At 48.2% G+C, this 23,756-nt stretch overlaps 1 protein-coding gene across 6 annotated transcripts in view; it reads right to left on the bottom strand.

Annotated features, from left to right (window-relative positions):
- Nucleotides 1-8,499: 8,499 nt before the first annotated feature.
- Nucleotides 8,500-23,756, bottom strand: part of LOC115192435 (protein PRRC2C) — a 44,578-nt gene continuing 29,321 nt past the window's right edge. The window contains exons 11-32 of one of the 6 annotated variants that reach the window (XM_029750930.1): nt 23,491-23,666; nt 23,017-23,299; nt 22,618-22,825; nt 19,952-22,477; nt 19,277-19,434; nt 18,907-19,061; nt 18,369-18,753; nt 18,150-18,235; nt 17,823-18,017; nt 17,444-17,695; nt 16,662-16,856; nt 15,356-15,527; nt 14,961-15,161; nt 14,221-14,327; nt 13,936-14,090; nt 13,550-13,781; nt 13,287-13,394; nt 13,005-13,205; nt 12,727-12,830; nt 11,234-11,360; nt 10,775-11,047; nt 8,500-10,499 (exon numbers count right to left, since the gene is read on the bottom strand). In XM_029750930.1, the coding sequence (XP_029606790.1) occupies nt 10,242-10,499; nt 10,775-11,047; nt 11,234-11,360; nt 12,727-12,830; nt 13,005-13,205; nt 13,287-13,394; nt 13,550-13,781; nt 13,936-14,090; nt 14,221-14,327; nt 14,961-15,161; nt 15,356-15,527; nt 16,662-16,856; nt 17,444-17,695; nt 17,823-18,017; nt 18,150-18,235; nt 18,369-18,753; nt 18,907-19,061; nt 19,277-19,434; nt 19,952-22,477; nt 22,618-22,825; nt 23,017-23,299; nt 23,491-23,666 (6,557 nt within the window). In that variant the 3' untranslated portion in view covers nt 8,500-10,241. Of the gene's footprint in view, nt 10,500-10,774; nt 11,048-11,233; nt 11,361-12,726; nt 12,831-13,004; nt 13,206-13,286; nt 13,395-13,537; nt 13,782-13,935; nt 14,121-14,220; nt 14,328-14,960; nt 15,162-15,355; nt 15,528-16,661; nt 16,857-17,443; nt 17,696-17,822; nt 18,018-18,149; nt 18,236-18,368; nt 18,754-18,906; nt 19,062-19,276; nt 19,435-19,951; nt 22,478-22,617; nt 22,826-23,016; nt 23,300-23,490; nt 23,667-23,756 lie in introns of all 6 variants that reach the window. The other 5 variants (XM_029750929.1, XM_029750931.1, XM_029750927.1 and 2 more) reach the window with 5 other exon arrangements.

The raw sequence follows: 23,756 nt of genomic DNA on the forward strand, positions 1-23,756 counted from the left end.
CACGGTGAAACAACATGGTTGTGGACGGAATTGCAGAATCTCAACAGTGAGGGAAATTATCTCTGAGAAATTGATGATGGACCACAGGAAGATTGAGGTGGAGTGCACCCACAGGACTGGAAAACCCACCACCGGCCCAATTGATGGGCCAAGGCCGATAGTGGTCAAGTTCTGAGGTTCAAGGACAAGGTAGCTGTTCTGGAAAGAGCCAAGAGCTTGAGAGGAACGTATATCTTCCTCAACAAGGACTATCCTGAAGCTGTGCGCCAGAAGAGGAAAGAACTGATCCCAGCCATGAAAGCTGTCAGAGTGCGTGGGGACATTGATTACATCCGCTATGACAGGCTCATTGTCCACTCTCCCTCCCAGAAGCCTGGAGGGGATGAGAGCCAAGCCTTTGGGTTCGTAGCTTCAACCCCGCAGCACGCAAACGCACACACACACACACACACCAATTGAGTAATGGACTGCTGAATGTATATTTTCTCTTGCTTTGTTTGTTCTTTTCAGTATTATGACTATCTCTGATAAGCTACCCAGGAAAGGGCTGAAAACATCACATATTAAAACCTCTTATGGACAGGCTCACCAATATCCAATGGTAGCACCTGGCGCGAAATATGAAAAACCTTAAAAATGCTATAATTTCAATTTCTCAAACATATGACTATTTTACACCATTTGAAAGATAAGACTCTCCTTTATCTAACCACATTGTCCGATTTCAAAAAGGCTTTACAGCGAAAGCAAAACATTAGATTATGTCAGGAGAGTACCCAGCCAGAAATAATCACACACCCATTTTTCAAGCTAGCATATATGTCACAAAAACCAAAACCACAGCTTAATGCAGCACTAACCTTTGATGATCTTCATCAGATGACACTCCTAGGACATTATGTTATACAATACATGCATGTTTTGTTCAATCAAGTTCATATTTATATCAAAAACCAGCTTTTTACATTAGCATGTTTTGTTCAGAACTAGCATACCCACCGCAAACTTCCGGTGAATTTACTAAATTACTCACGATTAACGTTGACAAAAAACATAACAATTATTTTAAGAATTATAGATACAGAACTCCTTTATGCAATCGCGGTGTCAGATTTTAAAATAGCTTTTCGGCGAAAGCACGTTTTGCAATATTCTGAGTAGATAGCCTGGCCATCACGGCTAGCTAATTTGACACCCACCAAGTTTGGCCTTCACCAAACTCAGATTCGTCAGAATGCACTCCCAGGACTTCTACTTCAACAACAAATGTTGTTTTGGTTCGAAATAATCCATAGTTATATCCAAATAGCTCCGTTTTGTTCGTGCGTTCAAGTCACTATCCGAAGGGTGACGCGCCGGTGCGTTTCGTGACAACAAAAAAATGCAAAATATTTCATTACCGTACTTCGAAGCATGTCAAACACTGTTTAAAATCAATTTTTATGCGATTTTTCGCGTAAAATAGCGATAATATTCCAACCGGGCGACGACGTATTCGTTCAAACACTGAAAGAAAAAAATGGAGTCGTCTCGTGCACGAGCGCCTCAGTGTCATTGTTCCCAGAAGGACCACTCACCAAAACCCTGCTGTTTTTCGCCCAGAGACTGCAGAGCTATCATTCCACTTTCTGGCGCCTTCCTAGAGCCAATGAAAGCCTTAGAAAATGTCACGTTACAGCACAGAGGCTGTATTTTCGATAGAGAGGCTATAGAAGGACAAGAAATGGTCAGACAGGGCACTTCCCGTATAGAATCTTCTCAGGTTTTGGCCTGCCATATGAGTTCTGTTATACTCACAGACACCATTCAAACAGTTTTAGAAACTTTAGAGTGTTTTCTATCCAAATATACTAATTATATGCATATTCTAGTTACTGGGCAGGAGTAGTAACCAGATTAAATCGGGTACGTTTTTTATCCGGCCGTGAAAATACTGCCCCCTATCCCAAACAGGTTAATATATGTAGCCTTAGAAATAAGGTTCATGAAATCAATAACTTGCTAACATCAGATAACATTCATATATTAGCCATTTCTTAGACTAACTTAGATAATTAATTTGATGATACAGCAGTAGCAATACAAGGATATAACATCTGTAGAAGAGACAGAAATGCTTATGACGGAGGTGTTGCTGTATACACTACTGGACAAAAGTTTTAGAACACCTACTCATTCAAGGGTTTTTCTTTATTTTTTACTATTTTCTGCATTGTAGAATAATAGTGAAGACATCAAAACTATGAAATAACGCATATGGAATCATGTAGTAACCAAAAAAAGTGTTAAACAAATCAAAATATATTTTATATTTGAGATTCGAATTGGAGTGGGTCTAGTGTTTCCGGGCTGATGGTTTTGATGTGAGCCATGACCAGCCTTTCAAAGCATTTCATGGCTACAGGCGTGAGTGCTATAGGGCAGTAGTCATTTAGGCAGGTTATCTTGGCGTTCTTTGGGACAGGGACTATGGTGGTCTGCTTGAAACATGTAGGTATTACAGACTGGGTGTGGGAGAGGTTGAAAATGTCAGTGAAGACACTTGCCAGCTGGTCAGCGCATGCTCTGAGTACGCATCCTGGTAATCTGGCTTGCCTTGTGAATGTTAACCTGTTCAAAGATTTTACTCACATCGGCTTCGGAGAGCGTGATCACACAGTTGTCTGGAACAGCTGGTGCTCTCATGTATGGTTCAGTGTTGCTTGCCTCGAAGCAAGCATAGAAGTTATTTAGCTCGTCTGGTAGGCTCGCATCACTGGTCAACTTGCGGCTGGAATTCCCTTTGTAATCAGTGATAGTCACATCCGACGAGCGTCAGAGCCGGTGTACTAGGATTTGATCTCAGTCTGTGTGTGGAGTAAAGGGGGTCCAGAGTTTTTTTCCCACTGGTTGCACATGTGACATGCTGGTAGAAATGAGGTAAAACGGATTTAAGTTTTAAATTGAGGAAAATCTGAGTCAGATGATATCATGGATACTAGTAGTTTAGTTTATTGTATCTACTTTGGGAAACTGTGTCTTGCATCTTCTGAAGTAGAAAACTCTGGATTTCGGTGTTCCTCAAGGTTCCGTTTTAGGGCCACTATTGTTTTCACTATATATTTTACCTCTTGGTGATGTCATTCGGAAACATAATGTTAACTTTCATTGCTATGCGGACGATACACAGCTGTACATTTCGATGAAACATGGTGAAACCCCAAAATTGCCCTCCCTGGAAGCCTGTGTTTCAGACATAAGGAAGTGGATGGAGCACATTTTTTACATTTAAACTCAGACAAAACAGAGTTCTAGGTCCCAAGAAACAAAGAAATCTTCTGTTGGATCTGACAATTAATCTTGGTGGTTGTACAATTGTCTCAAATAAAACTGAAGGACCTCGGCGTTACTCTGGACCCTGATCTCTCTTTTGACGAACATATCAAAACTGTTTCAAGGACAGCTTTTTTTTCATCAACGTAACATTGCAAAAATGTGAAACTTTCTGTCCAAAAATAATGCAGAAAACTGTATCCATACTTTTGTCACTTCTAGATTAGACTACTGTAATGTTCTACTTTCCGGCTACCCGGGTAAAGCACTAAATAAACTTCAGTTAGTGCTAAACACGGCTGCTAGAATCTTGACTAGAACCAAGAATGTGATCATATTACTCCAGTGCTAGCCCCTCTACAATGGCTTCCTGTTAAGGCAAGGGCTGATTTCAAGGTTTTACTGCTAACCTACAAAGCATTACATGGGCTTGCTCCTACCTATCTTTCCGATTTGGTCCTGCCGTACATACCTACACATACGCTACGTCACAAGACGCAGGCCTCCTTATTGTCCCTAGAATTCTAAGCAAACAGCAGGAGGCAGGGCTTTCTCCTATAGAGCTCCATTTTTATGGAATGGTCTGCCTATCCATGTGAGAGACGCAGACTCGGTTTTGACCTTTAAGTCTTTATTGAAGACTCATCTCTTCAGTAGGTCCTATGATTGAGTGTAGTCTTGCCCAGGGGTGTGAAGGTGAACGGAAAGGCACTGACAGCGCCCTTGCTGTCTCTGCCTGGCCGGTTCCCCTCTCTCCACTGGGATTCTCTGCCTCTAACCCTATTACGAGGGCTGAGTCACTGGCTTACTGGTGCTCTTCCATGCGGTCCCTAGGAGGGGTGCATGGAGTGGGTTGAGTCACTGACGTGATCTTCCTGTCTGGGTTGGCGCCCCCCTCGGGTTCGTGCCATGGGGGAGATCTTCGTGGGCTATACTCTGCCTTGTCTCAGGGTAGTAAATTGGTGGTTCGAAGATATCCCTCTAGTGGTGTGGGGGCGGTGCTTTGGCAAAGTGGTTGGGGTTATATCCTGCCTTGTTGGCCCTATCGTCGGACGGGGCCACAGTGTCAACCGACCCCTCCTGTCTCAGCCACCAGTATTTATGCTGCAATAGTTTGTGTCGGGGGGCTAGGATCAGTCTGTTATATCTGGAGTATTTCTCCTGTCTTATCTGGTGTTCTGTGTGAATTTAAGTATGCTCCCTCTAACTCTCTCTTTCTCTCTTCTCTCAGAGGACCTGAGCCCTAGGACCATGCCTCGGGACTACCTGGCCTGATGACTCCTTGCTGTTCCCAGTCCACCTGGTTGTGTTGCTGCTCCAGTTTCAACTGTTCTGCCTGCGGCTATGGAACCCTGACCTGTTCACCGGACGTGCTACCTTGTCCCGGACATGGTCTCTCTCTCTACCGCACCTGCTGTCTCTAAACTCTGAATGATCGGCTATGAAAAGCCAACTGACATTTACTCCTGAGGTGCTGACCTGTTGCACCCTCTACAACAACTGTGATTATTATTATTTGACCTTGCTGGTCATCAATGAACGTTTGAACATCTTGGCCATGTAGTGTTATAATCTCCACCCGGCACAGCCAGAAGAGGACTGGCCACCCCTCAGAGCCTGGTTCCTCTCTAGTATTCTTCCAAGGTTCCTGCCTTCCTAGGGAGTTTTCCCTAGCCACCGTGCTTCTACATCTGCATTGCTTGCTGTTTGAGGTATTTGGCTGGGTTTCCGTACAGCACTTTGTGACATCGGCTGATGTAATAAGGGCTTTATAAATACATTTGATTGATTGATTGGATGGAGCTGTATTTGTCTTTATCCCAGCCCAAAGAGAGTGACAAATGGCTTGTCCTTCGTGTGAAGGGTCATGTATCGCTCCTGATCTGCTGTTTTTTTTGTGTCGTAGAGGCCTCGGTACTCCTAACAAACACCAGATGGTTGGTCCTATAACTTTTCAGTTGTCACATGCGCTGAATCAACAGGTATAGACCTTACTGTGAAATGCCTACTTACGAGCCCTTATTAATTAACCAATTATGCAGTTTTTTAAAAAGTAGGTAAGAAAAATGTGCCAAATAAATTAAAGGAAAAATAGTAACCCAATAAAATAACATCGAGGCTATATACAATGGGTAACCATACCAAGTCAATGTGTAAAGGTACGGTTTGTCTCTGTGTGTGTGTGTGAGAGAGAGATCCTTCTTCATATCCAAGGCCTCACCTGTCGGCTATGGTCTTTACAAGATAACTGGGACATTTCCTCCTGACCTGGAGGTCAGCAGAGGTCAAAGCCATATCTCTCTGAAGCGCACTATATCACTAGCCCTCCTATCTCCCCCTCAGCCCTGTTATATACCTAGCCCCCCTCCCCCAGCCCAGTGGTGTTATACCCCTAGCCCCCCTATCAATTCAATGGGCTTTATTGGCATGGGAAACATGATAGCCCCCCTATCTCCCACCAGCCCTGTTATGGCCCCAGTGTGTGAGGCTATGACCGATGCTAGAGCACTCACAGGTCCTCTCACAGCCTAGCAGCTCTGAGTAGGACACACAATATGAAATTTACTCAAGAAAAATGTTTTTTTAATATACTTACATTTTTAAAAAAAATGGATAACTTTTTCACTCATAATGTAATTAATAAGTAATATTTCAGAGAAATCTGGAAACGCTGGACAGTTACTTTAATTTCAGGTATTTATGTAGACAGGCAGATGTGACACACTCACTCAAGCATGCACGTGCGCACACATAAACACACAAATGTTTACATAGACTGGATGTGTCTGCGTGGTCTGCCTAATATAAGTCCAGTGATTACAATGTGTTTAGCAGGATTCTCTACCTTTACTAGCCTCCTCACAGAGATATTTCTATGGGCTGAGGCTCGTAATGTTTACAGAGTTCCATGAAAGCCATTGCCCTCCCAATTCCTAGAATGTCCTCCACATAGCAGTACCTGGATAGATGTTGTGTAACTAACTTCACTGGAGCATTTTCTCAATTATTGTTGGCTGACAGCTGAATCAACGCATGGTGTTATCATCATCACTCATCTTTGTCATAGCTGTTTAACAGCAGGGAATGGGATGTCCCTCCAGACAGTCATTCCTGGTATGTGTAAGTGCCCAGACTGGTGTGTCTGGTGGCTGGTTCCTCATCAGGAAGGAGGCATGATTTCTCATGCCTCACCCTTCAGAAGCAGACATCATCAATAACATGTTTACCGGTACCTCTCCAAACATACACGTGATGTGGGTGGACAGGAGACAGAAGTATTTCCACTGAATCAGGAAATGAGGAACGCTGTTGTGTTTAATTGTAGGGAGGGAGGTAGAGGAATGAGAGCGATACTACCCTTCTTCGTGGGTTCTCTTCATCGTTAACCCACCGGGGGTGCAGAGAGAGTTTGATGTGGTGTAGAGGTGACAGTCTGTCCTAGCCTCCTGAATACTTCCCCTCTTTCTGGGGTTGGCTTCCAAACATACCGGATCTCACCCTGCCTGCTGCTAATTTACACCTGACTCTTACAATGGCGCTTTCTCAAATTACACCCTATTCCGTAGTGCACTACTTATGTCCAGAGCCCTTTGAGTAAAATAGTTTTAATTGACAGCTTCAAAAATATTGTGATGAATAAAAGCTTTGGTTTAACCCAACATTTTCTCTCATAAACTTCATGTTTCAGTAAAAGGGACTCCTGAATGAACCGGGTCCAAGGTCCATACTGTTGGAGAATCACTTCAACATGAGGCAATATTAGGACTGAAATGGGGAAAAACAGTTGAGATCATCCACATTCCAACTAAATCCTGGCCCCTGGGTTTCCACCCTCCCTGGATGGAAAGTGTATGTGAGCAGTGTTGTTTCTGCCTGAGAAAGAGGATGAAGTCCTCAACCAACCTGGTCTCAGTGCATGTCGTATTATTCGGTACGTAAAACCAATCCACTCCTCAGACACGGTATGATATGTTACGGTTCGTATGATATGTATTAATTTGTGGATGACCAGAATTCATATGACGTTACGAATTGCAATGTTGTAAATTTGCGAAACGTACAATGTTACAAATTTGAAAAACGTATGTTACGTTACTTATTCCAATTTGTTGTCGCTAACGTTGGCTAGGTGGCTAATGTGAGCTAGTTGGCTAATGTTAACTAGACTAGGTGTTAGCTAACATGCTAATTAGCTAAAATTGTCCACGATAAGGGTCGAACACGCAACCTTTGGGTTGCTAGGCATTCACGTTATACAACCAACCATCCTCCTTTCGTTTTTGCCTTAAGTAACCATACCAAATGTAACATTAACTAATTTGAGTGTCCCGGATTTACATGTACTATGTTACGTCTAGGCTATTTTTTATTTAACCTTTATTTAACTAGGCAAGTTGGTTAAGAACAAATTCTTATATACAACGGCCTACTGGAGAAAAGTGGATTAATGGCCTTATTCAGGAGCAGAACAACAGATTTTTACCTTGTCAGCTCGGGGATTTGATCGAGCAACCTTTCGGTTACTGGCCCAACGCTCTAACCACTAGGCTACCTGCCGCTATGAGATACGGTTGTCACAACAGTCCACATTGATCTTAGGTAACTCAAAGATACTGGTAACTATCCCAAAATATCTCATCGGTGTTGTTTCTAATGGTAGCAAATTAAGCATAGTGGGCAGAGACGAGCACAAGCTAGTGAGATCCTGTTAGCATGTATTTGCATATTTCCGTTAGGGAATGCCTTCTCTGTGAAGTTCGCACGTACAATAAAAATTGCCCTTGCATTCCTAAACAATTTTTTGGGGGAAACTTTGGCAAAGGGTAAAGTCTACAAAACTTTATGCAGTGTTCTTAACAAAACTTTAGTTTTGGGAACTATTGATGAGAAAATGTGTTGAATGTCGGGAAGTTTTATCTAGCTCCATTCTTCTCCAACTTCCCGCCACTGGACTTCCCCTCACTATACTTGGTGGCTAGTGGAAGTTCTAAACAGATGCTTCAGATTTATACATCCTGAGAGACATCTGGCTCCCATCTGTGGGTAAATGTTGCGTTGTCCCTCCTACGGTATTAATCTTGATTTGCACATCTTGATACTGACATCTAGTGGTGCCATTTGCAACTACATGTTGGTTCTTGGACTGAATTATGAGTTAAGACTGAAGAATAAACTACCAGTCACAGGTTCACTTTTTAACAGCATATTATTTTATTAGTTTCTTTAACCAAACCAAGAATGTAAATAAGACCGTACATATTTTAATACAGCGATGTACCCCCTGTACAAGTAAAACAAAAAAACTAAACTAATTATCATCATGATCACACCCTCCACCACTCCCTCCTACACAATTCTCATTCCATGTTCTGGTTAGAGTGGGGTGGGGCAACTGGCTCCATAGCCCCCTACCCACTAGGGGAGCATACTACTGTACATTTCTGAAGGACCCTTCTCACCTTGGTAAACCCGAGATGAGTGAGTGGTGTAGGCTTGAGTGAGACTGAGTGAGCTGGAGAGACAGGAGAAGACAGGGACGATCTCTCCTCTCCACACTAACACCTGTCCTTCTGCCCCAGAACACAGCAGAACCATAGACTACAGTTCAACTCCGGAGGATTTTTTCTCATGTTGTTCTCTTCCTCCCCCTCTCGGTCAGTCTCTTTTCCTCTTGGTGAGGGTTAACAGAATGCCACACAATGATTTTCTGTTTCTACAGTTTTTAAAATTAAACCCTCCCCCACTCTCTAGCCCTGTCCTGCTGTGTGTCCTGGCTAAGGGCACCAGTACTCACTCTCTCTTTCTGTCAGTAGCAGCAGGGTAGGGTGCCCTACAGTAAAGTGTGTGTATGAGAGACACCGAGGATGGGTGTGTGAACGGTGGTGGTGGAGTGTATTATAGGTGTATTCTACTCTCCTTACTCTTGAGGGAGGCAGGGAGGGGAATGGAAGAGGGGAGTGTGTGAGACTTATCCCTAGACTGGATTCAGGTTTTACCGACAACCCATAATAACTCCCCTTCCACTCTGCTGCCATAGCAACAGGGATTTCGAAAGGCTCTGTGACATCTTTGCGCTGCTCAACCTTTGGCTAAAGATACAGAGAACCGGGCAATAGCCTGCCCATGTGTGCAACACGCAAAACACAAAACACACACACACACCCATACATCACCATGTCAGGCAAAGAAATGAGAGCAGAAAGCAGGAGGGAAGGCAGACTTATCAATAAATCAATCGATCAAGCAATCAACTGCTGCATCTAACATTTCCTCTCTAGGAAAACAAACAAAAAAACTGAATTACTTCATAGTTTCTCTTTAAGTAATATTGGTGAAACCTTTGAGCACTAGGGGGAAGGTGTGTGTGGTGATCATGCAGAGATTGTACACACTCACATAGCTCTGTGTTAGTAATGATGGGAGGACAGGCAGAGGAATAGAACGTGTCTGTGCTTCACTAAAAGACATCGCTTTAAATAAGATTGATTGTTCAACTACAAAAACAAAAGATTGATACATTCTTTTGTTAACAAAAAGAAGAGCCCTGTCTTCATGTGATTCAACTGAGAAGAGGAAAGGAACTGAAATCATAGAGCTATAAAAATGGCAAACTCAGCAGCAGATCTCATCTCTTTTCACTCCCTCTTTTTTTACCATCGCGGTAGACATTTGAAGTACAGCTTACGTCGCTGTCTTCCGCCGAAAACACACAGACCCCCAATAGTGGAGGACAGGAGAGAAGGAGAGGGGGAGAGAGAGGAGGGAGGTCGGAGCACACACAGTAGCCCTCTCATTCAGACTTATACACCCCACCTCTCCTCCCTTTCTCTCCTTCCCCCTCTCCCACAACAGCACGGGTGATGTGTGTGAATGAGTGGAGCAGCTGGATTATTTCTCCATCTCTCCTTCTGTGGAGAATGTGTGAGGCTCTACTTCCCCTCCTCTGGTTTGATGGCCTGGGGCTTGATAGGGCCGGTCCGGATGGGCTTGCCCACCGACAGAGAGGATTTGTCGGGCTCAGGGCGCTCCACGACTCCTACGGTCTGGTGGTTGGGGGGCAGGATGTCGAGGGGGGGTTTGCCTCCCCCCTGGTCGAGACGAGAGGGTTTGGAGACTGATGGAGCCTTGAGCTGCTGCTCTGAGAAGAACTTATGAGTTGACTGGAGCACCTCGGCTCGCTGCTTCGCCTGAGGAACCGACAGGAGATGAACCAGTTAATACAGCTATCAAATCAATCACGTGGTACTGTTGGATTCATTCAGGATACATCAGGATTTCAACACCAGGCACATTCTAGTTCAACCAGTCAACTAATCAGCAAGCAGGACTAGAGCAAAAATGTGTCACATTGGGGGTACTCAAGGGCCGAAGATGAGAAACACTGCTGTACAGAGATCACCACACATGTAGAGCTCACCAAAGACATATACACTACAGTACCCATAACCCTTCAGTACTATACCTTGAGGTCCTGCTCTGCCTGGTTGCCTCTGGGACCTGGTGGGCCTCGAGGTGCAAGGGGGGGAGGAGGCCCTCTGGGGGGGTGGGAGAGGTGCTGCTGGGGGAACTGCTGCTGCAGCGGCCGGGGGTGAGGCATCAGCCCTCCTCCCAGAGAGGGAGACATGGGTGGTGGGCCCATTGGCGAACGCTGCATCCCTCCACCAAATGAGTTAGCATGTTGGGTGTGGGGGGGAGGGCGCACCAGAGGAGAGACCATGTTGGGCTGAGACAGAATCTAAAAGGAGGGAGAGAAGGAGAGTGTTAATGTCGAACACTTTTTCCTTGGATTTCTTTCTAATAAAAAGGGTCAGTGTTAGGCTCTGTTCTATCCCTCTCCAGTGTGTGTGTGTGTGTGTGTGTGTGTGTGTGTGTGTGTGTGTGTGTGTGTGTGTGTGTGTGTGTGTGTGTGTGTGTGTATTACCTGTGGGTTGAACTGTCCAGGAAAGTGCTGTGTGACCCTCATGGCAGCAGAGCTGGGCTGGAACTGTTTCTGGTACAGCATGCTGTTCATCTTACTGGACTGGCTGCTGGGAGATGTAGAGCTGGCCCTGACCAGACACAACAAAATATCAGCTCTTGCCACACTCATAAACAGGTAGAAGGTGTGCGTGTTACCTGTAAGGACTAAAAGTAGGAGTAGTGTGTGTGTGTGTGAGAGTTACCGGTAAGGACTAGACGTAGGAGTAGTGTGTGCGTGTTACCTGTAAGGACTAGATGTAGGGGTAGTGTGTGTGTTACCTGTAAGGACTAGACGTAGGAGTAGTGTGTGCGTGTTACCTGTAAGGACTAGACATAGGAGTAGTGTGTGTGTGTTACCTGTAAGGACTAGATGTAGGGGTAGTGTGTGTGTTACCTGTAAGGACTAGATATAGGGGTAGTGTGTGTGTTACCTGTAAGGACTAGATATAGGAGTAGTGTGTGTGTGTTACCTGTAAGGACTATATATAGGGGTAGTGTGTGTGTTACCTGTAAGGACTAGATATAGGGGTAGTGTGTGTGTGTTACCTGTAAGGACTAGATATAGGGGTAGTGTGTGTGTGTTACCTGTAAGGACTAGATATAGGGGTAGTGTGTGTGTGTTACCTGTAAGGACTAGATATAGGGGTAGTGTGTGTGTGTTACCTGTAAGGACTAGATATAGGGGTAGTGTGTGTGTGTTACCTGTAAGGACTAGATATAGGGGTAGTGTGTGTGTGTTACCTGTAAGGACTAGATATAGGGGTAGTGTGTGTATGTGTTACCTGTAAGGACTAGATATAGGGGTAGTGTGTATGTTACCTGTAAGGACTAGATATAGGGGTAGTGTGTGTGTGTGTTACCTGTAAGGACTAGATATAGGGGTAGTGTGTGTGTTACCTGTAAGGACTAGATGTAGGGGTAGTGTGTGTGTTACCTGTAAGGACTAGATGTAGGGGTAGTGTGTGTGTTACCTGTAAGGACTAGATATAGGGGTAGTGTGTGTGTGTGTTACCTGTAAGGACTAGATATAGGGGTAGTGTGTGTGTGTTACCTGTAAGGACTAGATATAGGGGTAGTGTGTGTGTGTTACCTGTAAGGACTAGATATAGGGGTAGTGTGTGTGTGTTACCTGTAAGGACTAGATATAGGGGTAGTGTGTGTGTTACCTGTAAGGACTAGATATAGGGGTAGTGTGTGTGTTACCTGTAAGGACTAGATATAGGGGTAGTGTGTGTGTTACCTGTAAGGACTAGATATAGGGGTAGTGTGTGTGTGTTACCTGTAAGGACTAGATATAGGGGTAGTGTGTGTGTTACCTGTAAGGACTAGATATAGGGGTAGTGTGTGTGTGTTACCTGTAAGGACTAGATATAGGGGTAGTGTGTGTATGTTACCTGTAAGGACTAGATATAGGGGTAGTGTGTGTGAGAGAGAGAGAAAGAGAGAGTGTGTTACCTGTAAGGACTAGATGTAGGGGTAGTGCTCCTAGTGCTGTGAGGAGGAGTCCCAGGCTTCATGTCCATCCCACTGCCAAACAGCTTCAGGTCCATCTCACACATCTGGATAGAAACACACAGAGCAGACACACATTACGTCATGTACTGCTAGCATCTCACCAAAACAATGCTCACACAGAACACAGGCAGCTACAATATAATAAGGCTTGAAGACAAGAAACAAGCTTCTTTCTCTCTCTCACATACGCAGAGCTTTTGATTGGTTCCCTGGTGTACCTTGCTGGAGGGAGGCTGCATCATGCTGTGTGTGGGTCCTGGTCCGAAGGGACCCCTGTAGGGCTGGGAGACGGGGGGCTGGCGGCTGAGGCTGGGGGGCTGATTCTGGGGAGGGGTGGGGGGCAGTGCCAGGAGGGGTTGGCCACCCCCAGAACCATAGTTAGGAAGACCTAGCTGGGAGCCCGGCAGAGGGACTTGCACCTAGAGAGGAGAGAGGTGAGTTAGCTCTGTTTGTCTGTTTTGACAATCATCTGTTTGAAAGTGTGTACATAATGTGTATACCTGCTGCATGGCAGAGCTAGGAGACTGTGTGTTACTATAGTAACTGCTCTGTCCGTGTTGCTGCACCTGCCCAGAGTACAGGTTAGAATGCTGACTCATCCCCTGACGCTGGAGAGGAAAGGGGGAGGGTTGTTAAGACAATATTCCTTACAAAGCTCTTGTATAGTCACATAGAACTCAAGCATTTACCAGGATAACATGAGTTCTCCCACTCAACAGTTATAAGAACGTTGCTGCTACATTGTGTGTACCTTATCCCATACCTGCAGTAGGTGTGTATCTATCAGCTGGGATCCTACCATGCCAGAGGGCTGGTTGAGCTGTGGTTCAAACAGGATGGGGATGTGTGTGTTGGACGGCTGCTGGTAGGCCAGGCTGGACTGAGGCTTGCCCAGGTCAGGGCCCCCAACCCCGGGGTAGCTGTGGAGAGACGGCCCTGATAACATCATGGGGCTGGGCTGGGACAGGCTGCTCTGCATAAAGGCCTGCTGAGACCTACAGGACAGAGGAGTGAGTTGAAATAGTGTGTGATCAAACACACAAACCTCTTACCGGTCAGAGTGACTACACATCACCCAAACAGCATTGTTGGATAAATACACAAACATCAACATATCCTGCCACATATCATAGTGAGTGTGTGTGTTACCTGTAAGGCTGCAGTGAGGAGCTGAAGAGGTCCTGTGGCTGGGAGACGGGAGGTCCGGTGCTGAGGCCTAGCTGGGCCTGGTGAGTGTGTGTGTGTTGGTGCTGGCCCTGCAGGGGAGCATAGATGGGGATTGGAATCTGCTGCACCGCTGCCTGCTGGAGGGGAGAAAATAAGGCCTTATAAGGCTTCACAAGGGAAGAATAAGGTTTTTATAAGGGGAGAGTACGGCTACATAAAGGCAGTTTAAGCTTTAAGACAAATTAAAGAGATCCTTGTAGTGTTTACCTGTGAGAGTCTAGGCTGGTAGCCTTGCTGCTGTGCCAGAGAGGGAGGTGCCAGGCGGGGGTTGCTAAACAGGTGACTGGTGTCCATGTAGAACGCTGGAATCTGGGCTGCAGAACCCACAGAGACAGAACGAGAGAGAACGAGAGAGAGAGAGAGAAAATGAGAGAGAGAACGAGAGAGAGAGAGAGAATGAGAGAGAGAAAAGAATCAGGGAGAGAGAGAAAAAGGGATCACAACTCCTAAATTCACAAACTCACCACGATCCTGACAAATGCATGACTATTGTGTGTCCAGAGAACATTTGAATCACTAGCATTACCTTCAGTAATAGCACAGCGGTCTCCATCTCAGATCACATAAGGATTGTGAATGCATTGACCTTTCTCTGTTCCTGTGGGCTCAGCTCGCTCTCTGATAGACGCTAATAGCTGACCTCCCTATGGGGCCTACTGTACTGCACTGTAGTCAGTTCTATAGCTAGCATACCAACGGGAGGGTCACTCAGCAGTCACCGATACGACAAGAGAGGAGCACAACACTAAATGGCTGTCTCATCATAAAAGCTAATAAGCCTCCATACCCATTCAACAGAACTGTTTTCATTCAGGTTTAGTAGTATCTGCTACTCTAACTAACTAGGTACGCAATTCTCCTGGTAAGGTCACCTAGTTAGAGGTAATGACTAGGGCCAAGGTTTTTACCTAAGTGCATAAAAGCTTGAGATGTGTTGGAGGTCTCACCTGCTGCAGACTGGGAGACGTAGACCTGTGGAGTCTGTTGCTGCTGGGGCAGCAAGGGGGCCACACAGCCCAGCTGGGAGAAGCTGGTCCCGCTCATGGATCCAGTCTGCAGCTGCTGGGGTTTCACCTTGCAGATGTTGGGGGGGTCAGAGGCCGTGGTGGTCTTAGTGCTCAGAGAGGACGTGGTGTAGGTCCCAGCACCTGGGGGGGGGGGGGGGGGGGGGGAGATGTCAATACACCCGGCTGCTGTTGCAGTTTATGCGGGTGATGTTGCCCACCAATCCATTTATTAGACGGAAAAATATTTTTGTTTAAAAAAGTATTAATGTAACAAACACTTGTGTAAAAGCATTGTATAAAAAGCATTAAATCGGACAGACAAATAAATACAGTACCTGTCAGAGAGGTGCTTGGCGTAACGGAAGCCACTGGTATCTGAGGCATGGAGGCAGAGGAGAAGGAGGAGTAGGAGGAGGACGTGCAGGAGGTGATGGGAGAAGAGGTGACAGGAGGGCTCTTCTCTACCAGGCTGGGGGAGTTCTCCCACGCTTTACGAGCTGACTCCATCTAAACAAAGAGGTTAAATTAATTACTTAGAAGACCTTCCGTCTGAGGTGTGGTTCAATGTTTCCTCTGTTTTCCATGACTGAAACGTAAGTCGATCTCAGATCAGTGGGGAAACTTTTTGGCTCGAGCGCCACATCGGGATTTTGAAATTAATTGGAGGGCCACACATTTTTTTTTTAGGACTGATTTGTCAAAAACTATTTGCCGGCATGAAAAAGAGCAGTTTTTTGGAAATATAGGTCCATTGTAATTTCGACATACTTTCTATCTAGTTTAGACGTTCATAGTGTGGCCAAGCATATAAACCCCCACTAGTCCCGATATGAGGCCAAGCATATAAACCCCCACTAGTCCCGATATGAGGCCAAGCATATAAACCCCCACTAGTCCCGATATGAGGCCAAGCATATAAACCCCCACTAGTCCCGATATGAGGCCAAGCATATAAACCCCCACTAGTCCCGATATGAGACCAAGCATATAAACCCCCACTAGTCCCGATATGAGACCAAGCATATAAACCCCACTAGTCCCGATATGAGACCAAGCATATAAACCCCCACTAGTCCCGATATGAGACCAAGCATATAAACCTCACTAGTCCCGATATGAGACCAAGCATATAAACCCCCACTAGTCCCGATATGAGACCAAGCATATAAACCCCCACTAGCTCATGTAGAAGATATGGGAGGTTACTATTTTGATTATTTACAGATGGTTGGACGTCTATGAACACGTTGTCATACATCACTGCAACGAGCCATCACATTGATGAGAAGTGGGACATGAAGTCCCATGTACTGACAACTGAGGACATGGAGAAGCACACAACAGAGACCCTAAAACAACATTAATACCATCGTTGCTGAGTTGGTGAGGGACAGCAGTAAGGTGAGCGCCGTCTGGTGGGTTGCCAGGACTGCAGCAGACTGAACTGCATTTCCCCATAGCAATCACACGCAGGAGCATGTCTGAATTACGGCATTTTATGATATCCTTTAAACAATAAATTTTTTTGAGGTTTAAAAGTTAATAACATTTTTACATTTGTCAAATCCCTAGTAACTAGGCCGTGGACCCCTAGGGAGTGCAACATTATCCGTAGGCTAGTTACGGGTTTCGTAACATTACCTTCAGTGTGAGGTCAACGCTAGCAGGAGAGACAGTACTGAGGCTGGAGCTCTGCTGTAGCGCCTCTCTACGAGGGAGAGGCAGAGAGTGGGGCAGGGGCACGTTGGCTACCAGGCTCTCCTCCATCTTACTCCCTCCAGTAGGAACGCTGTCAGCCAGAGACGACGAAGGGGTGGTGTAGTCAGTCACTGACTCCTGACGGGGTGAGAAACAGTATTTCGTCAATATAATCGTAACGACTGGAACACAGGTAACTGCCAAAATAATGGAAACACTTGATTATTTGAGAGATATACGGTATATTGAAAGCAGGTGCTTCCACACTGGTTAAGCAATCAAGATCCCATCATGTATACAAATGCTGGGCAGGATGTTATTTTGGCTACGGTAATTATGCCCCCATAGGATGACAAAGCCCCCATACACAGGGCACGAGTGGTCACTGAATGGTTTGATAAACATGAAAACCATATGCCTCGGTCACCAGATCTCACAACCCAACTGAACACTTATGGGAAATTCTGGAGTGGTGCCTGAGACAGCATTTTCCACCACCATCAACAAAACACCAAATTATGGAAATTCTCGAGGAAGAATGGTGTCACATTCCTCCTATAGAGGTCCAGACACTTGTAGAATCTGTCAAGGTGCATTGAAGCTGTTCTGTTCCTTTATTTTGGCAGTTACCTGTACATTCCTATTTAAAGCAGAGTTTTGAGGTGGATAGACTGGTTGCCATATCGGGTATACCATTTCAACCAACCAACCCCATCCCCTCTCACCTTGGAACTGCTGGCATACTCTGCAGAGGCTATGGTGATCATCCCCTCGATGTCACCCCCCAGCTCAGGAACAGAGGTGTCGGTGTTGGTGGGGCTGGAGTCCACTGCTCTGCTGGCCCCTCCTCCTGGTACTATCCCCCCATCCAGACCCTCTCCCTCCCCCCCGTGGATGTCCTTAGCCTTGCGGTTACGGAGGGAGCGTTCTTTACCGATAGGGCCAGGCTTGTACTCCTTAGGCTCCATGTCAGGGAGCTGGGGAAGGAGAGAGAAGGGGACAGTTAGAGTTTGTAAAAAACTATGAAGAACCACAACGAATCAATCTATTGATTTTCTGAGGATTTCATTGAGTGTATGCGTGTGTGCACATGTAGTACCCTACCTTCTGTGTTTTGATGGGCCCAGCACGGGGCTGTTTCTGTCTCTGTTCTTTAGGAGCAGGTAGTTTGTTGTCAGGTCCAGTCTCTAGCATGGCTGGTACACCATCGCTGTCTGTACTGCCAGCTGAGGACGGGGCTCCAAACTGGATCCTGTCCATCCCCAGATCTACACTGCCTTCTGAGCCAGGTTTGACTCCCTACAACACACAATACTTTCTTTAGAGCCACAATGAAACAGAACAGACCCATAGCTGGTCAGTCTGTTGTACAAAAGGTTGTGAAACACTGCGCAAGATGGCTACCAGGCAAAGAAAGAGGGAGGTTTGTACCTCAGGAGTGACGGCCCCAGTGAAGGTGCTGAGAGGTTTGTTCCAGGCACTGACTGAAGGAGGCTGAGGAGGGCTGATAGGTCCAACTGAAACACACACAACATATAACACCAAGCCTATATATGAAACACTAGCCTACCTAGTCATAAGTTGGAACGTTTTCACTAATAAAATGTAATCTCTGGTGAAATATGACTGTCTTAAGGTTGTTTCACTCACGTTTCTTGACGTCGGGCAGGACGGTGGATCCGGCCACCTTGTTTTCCCAGAGTTCCGTACCCAGAGTGCTGTGGGGCTGCGTGGCCAGGGCCACAGGTGGCAGGGAGGTCTTAGAGCTGAAGTCCACGGTGGTGGGGATCTGGGCGGAGGGTAGGGGGGTTAAAGAGCCCTCCAGAGTCTGGGGAGAGGCAGCAGGCTGGGAAGGGGGAGGGAACTGGGGGGCAGAGAGGTGGGGCTTGTTTTTTTTCGGGGGGGATGGGGGCTGTGGCTGTGAGGCTTGCTGTTGTTGCGATGCTTGTTGCTGCTGCTGCTTTTTGGCGAATCTGGGAGGCAGCTTGCCTCCTCCTCCTCTCCCCTTCTCCCCTGATCCTTTCTTCCCATAGTGCTGTAAACAGACACACAATGCAACATACAGGTTAGGGATGTCAGATGTTATGGTCCTCAGTTTGAATAGGAGTCTTGTGTCAATGTGTCCCTAGTCAATAAAGGAGCAATTGCCTCCCAGTGGTGAAGTGCACACTCCCTCTCTCCCTCCCACCTGTGTAGTCTGTTCTTCTTTCTTCCTCCTCTCCTCGTCCTGTAGTCGTTTCTGTTGTTTACGTGAGACCACCTCAGTGAATCCGTCATCTGCAGTGTTAGACTGGGTGTCCTCTAAGGTAGTCACCTCTGGATGGTCATCTATGATCACCACACCTACAGGACAGCACACAGGAAGTGACATCACATCAGTTCCACGGACATGGTACGAGTTCTAGAACAATAGAATCTGTAGAATTCTGTATTGGGCCAATATGACATTACAGTACTCGTGGCATATTTGGAAAACAAAACATTTCAAGATGGACACTAGATAGCCTCAATGGGTATGAGCAGGTGTGTGTGTGTGTGTGTGTGTGTCTCTCTCTCACTGGCGTAGTTGTTGAGGTCAAACTGCAACAAAGCATTCTCCTTCTCCTTGGGTTTCTGTTTGGTCTGTTTGGCCTCGTCCTTCCTGCGTCCAGATGGATCTTTACCCCCGGGGCGCACTGCTCCCCCACCTGGGGCTGAGTCTGGGTTCGGGGCAGCTCTGGAGGAGAGGAGAGAAACATTAGACACACACAAGGCCACTGTACAGAGAAGCAGCAGCTTCATAAAAAAAGGGTGGTCTAAAGACTACAGGATCATCAGTGGTCTACAGTCCAGGACATAGTGATGTAATGGAGGACATTGCCTTCACATCAGTGCACGTGAAGGAGAGGAGACGAGGAAAGAAAACCACTTTAGACTACTGTATTGCAACCAGAAAGGGAGCGATGATGAGTACCCAGTGTATTCTCCTCCAGAGGCCACAGTAGAGTGGTAGCAGACTGAAAATACACTGACTCGCTTCACCAATTAAAACAGGAGACGAAAGGAGATGAAACATTTGTCCTTCAGGAAGATCACGTTTCCATACCTCTCTCTCTCACAATCTCTCGCTCGCTCTCTCACACACGGGTTGTATAGTATGATATTGTTCATTATGTTAACCGTGAGTAGATCTAACATGCAAACAGTCAAGGCATAAGACTTAAGGTCAAACCAAATCACTGTGTATGACTCACCCTCTGCGTCCAGCCTTGGCCCCTCCTCTCCTCTCTCCCTTCCCCCCTGTGAAGCCGCGGCCAGGTTTGGGTCCGCTGTTCCCCCTGCGGTTCTGCCTCTCCACCGGACGCTGACTGGAGAAACTCCTCCTGGCCCAGGCAGGCCCCGCTGCTTCGCGTTTGGGCGTCATCCCTCCCTCAGTGGGGGTCCTACTGGGGGGTGCTGAGCCTTGAGGGGGTAGGGGGGCTGGGGCTGAGGGCTGGGCAGCTGTGTTAGCAGCCTCCAGCGCTCCCCTCCTCTCCTCTCGTTCTCTCCGTTCGTTAAAGTCACTGCTCTCTGACGCCGTCTCCCACTCCTCGTTGGCCTGGTCAGAAGAGTTCTGGTTGGAAAAGTCAGGTGACTTGGTGCCCATGGCAGAGGTGGTGGGAGGGGTGGCATCAGGCAGGGCTGGGTCAGAGGTCAGGTGCAGGTCAGCGGCTGTGGGACCCCCCTCTACAGGCATGGTGACAGGGGTCCCTGAAGCTCTGGAGAGGGTAGGGGACAGGGAGACAGGGCCAGGCCCAGAGGCACGCACTAAGGCTGGGAGGGAGGCAGTGGAGGTGGATCCAGGTCCTGTCTCTCCTCCAGCTAATACTGCAGCCTCTCTCTCCTTCAGCCTCCGGAAGCGGGGGGGTTTGTCCTGTCTGGGGGGTCGGGCTGGGCGAGGACGACGAGGCCTCTCTCTGTCTCTGCTACTCTGGGGTCCCCCCTCCCCAAACTTCTTCACCTCAAAAGGACGGTCTCTGTCCCCTCGTACAGGCCGTCGGTCAGAGTGGGCGTCCCGGTTGTCGTAGCGTGATGAGGGTTCTGTGTCCTCAGGGCGGAAGGTCTCCATGGGTTTAGAGGGCCACTGGGAGGACAACTCTCTGGTTCCTGGACGTCTGAGAGGAGCTGACCTAGGACCTCCTCTCTCCCTGGCTCCCCCTCGCCTGCTGTACAGGCCCCCTCTCCCCCGCCGTGACGGCTCTCCTTTGGGCAGGAAGCCTGGCTTGGGCCTACCCTCCTCGTCTCCTCCCCTGAGCCCTCCTTTCTCTCCCAGGTGAGGGGGTCCAAAGCCAGGTTTGTGTGGTCCGGAGCGGGGCTCTCCTGGTAGTTCCCTGCGGAGCGGCCGGGGTGGTTTAGCGCTGGGCTCACGGTCTGAAGCTCCCGTGTCGCTAGCGGACTCCCGTCCTCCTTCGCTCTCCGATTCGGTATTGGAGCCACGGCGCCTCCTGCGTTTGGGCATCACCTCGAAGTCAGAGCTCTCGCTGCGCGTCTCGCTCTCTTCGCGGCAGCAGCGGAAGGCAATGCCACCACCGGCGGCTGGGAGGTCTGAGCGCGAGCGCGGCTCCCGGTAAGGGTACTCCCCTCGACTACGACCCCGGCCACCTCTATTTCGACCACTGTAAGTCCCCCGGAAACTCCGTCCTCGCGAGTAGTACTCCCCTCTGCCTCTGGCTCGAAAACCATCAGCCGGCCAGTCTCTCTCTCTGTCCCGCTCCATCTCTCTTTCCCGATCCCTTTCCCTTTCTCGCTCTCTCTCCCTCTCCCTCTCCTCACGGCGGTAGGCCCTTGGAGGTAGGTTGGACTCCTTCCGACAGGATAGTTTAGGTTCAGGGTGTTTGTCATTGGTCGTTGGTTTGTCTGTCTTGTTGTCCTGGGAGGCTGGTGTTTGTGCTCCTGACAGGGCCTGTGTGTCTCTGGATCTCTGGGGGCCATTCACAGACCCCTCCTCAGTCTCAGGGGCCTCCCTCTTCCCATCCCTCTCTCTTTCTCCCTGGGGCCTGTCCCTGGGGCCCCCAGACACAGCAGCAGCTGCAAAGGCAGCTTTCGCTCCTCCTCGCTCCTCCTTCTTGGGTCGCTCCCCTCTCTCTCTGTGTCGCTCTCTCTCCTCCCGCTGCTCTCTCTCTTCCTTCATGTCTCGGAGTACAGGTTTCTTAATGGGTCCAGACCTGCGTACAGGCCTCTCACCCCCTGGCCCTTCCCTCCGGCCGGCCACTGACCTCCCTCCCAAACGCAACTCAGCCTTCTGCTTGCTAGGAGCTGACAAGGGAAGCTTCTCTGGCTTGTGGAGGCTGTCGGATGGAGGGGTGGGCCTGTTGTTGGCCACAGCAGTCTGGGAGAAAGGCTCTTTCCTAGGCTTCAGTTCGTCTGGGCCTGGCCTCTCCCCTGCATCCTGGAGCTCAAGTGTCTTTGTGCCCAGGGGGAGGCTGTCGAACCTAGGCTCGTCCAGTTTGAGTGAGTGGCTGGAGCCCTGGGAGATGGTCCTCTGTAGCATGGCCTGTCCCAGAGCCTCAACCTCCTCTCCAGTGGGCAGGCCAGGCTCCTCTGGCTCAAAGGGGGACCCACCAGGCCCTCTCTCTGTCTGCAGGGATCCTGGAGCCTCCGCGGGGCCCGGGCCAAACCCTGACAGGGGCTCTGTGGGGTTTCTGAAGAAGTCAGTCTTGCTGCGGGGCTCAAGAGGACTGATATCCTGGCTGGGGTAAATAACTGGTGAACCCCGGTCCAGCTCCAACCCAGAGTCCAACCTGGGGAAAAGCGAGAGAGATGTTTTAATCAAAAACTCTGCAAACAACAGAAGTGGCTGCCTCTCATTCATATGCCCTGTGGAGGTGAGGAAACCAGGGGTGTACTGAGATGCAGCCTGATTGGTGGGTTGTCCACTCACCTGGTGTCCTTGTCCTCCCATCCTTTAGGGGGAGTGACGGAGGTTAGGGGATCAGTTTGTGCGTACGGGTCAGACCCCCACACCGTACGTGCTTCAGAGGGGAGACTGTGGTCCCGTATGGGCCTGGTCAGGTGGTCAAAGGAGTCAGAACTGGAGCTGGACTTGTCCCCTGCTTCTCTACGAACGATCTGCTTAGGACCCATCCGCCCTGGAGACAAGATAGATAAGAGGACGGCCGGTCAAAATTATTACCTTTTACAGTTTATATACAGTATACGCTATAAAATAATATATGTCTATTTACATCAAAACACACACAGGGCAACAACACCCACAGAAGACAAGCAAAACTAAAAACTCTGAAAACACACACGTATCAGTATATCATTATCTCCGTACCAGGTCCAGGGTGCATGTTTGGCATGTCGAGCGGTGGTCTTCCAGACATTATGCGGGGGTCCATGTATGACTGCATCATGAGCCAGCGGGGGTCAAAGCCCATGTTAGCCAGGTGCTGCTGATGGTGAGAGGGGCCGATAGGCTGGTACAGGGAGCGGTGCTGCTGCTGCTGGGGGGTAGCTACACTTCCTCCTCCACCCGCACCTCCTCCTGACGGGGACACAGTCCCACCACCACCTCCCTGCTGCTGTTGCTGCTGCCACTGCTGCTGCTTCATCTGCTCCTGCAAGGAGAGAGAGGTAAGAGTTGGATTCAGGGAATTTCTCTTCAAAATAACATGGACAACATTAAAAGTTCAGGATTCCATAGTCCAGAGATGGAAATTAACTTTATTTGGTACCTTGACTTTTCCCAAGAGGAACTTTGGATGTGACATTGGGTATAAAACAAATCTAAGCAACACCAGTCCAATACCTGCTGCCTGAGGAAGCGTGGGGGCAGAGACTTCTGGAATTGTTTGGAGTATCCCGAGGTGAGAGAGGGGCGTATGGCAGCCCCTGCCTCTCCCTCCAGGTCTGGGGGGGCCACCGGGGTGTCCTCTCCAATGGGGGGGTCAATACGGGGCAGAGACAGGGGCACACGCTCCTCCACTAGAGAGAGAGACAGTAGTCAGTCACACTGTAAACCTTCATTGAAATATACAGAAAGTGTTGCTTTGCTGGGAGTGAAACTGTGGGAGG

This window comes from Salmo trutta, chromosome 4 (genome assembly GCF_901001165.1).
Source record: "Salmo trutta chromosome 4, fSalTru1.1, whole genome shotgun sequence".
NCBI classification, from domain to species: Eukaryota; Metazoa; Chordata; class Actinopteri; order Salmoniformes; family Salmonidae; genus Salmo; species Salmo trutta.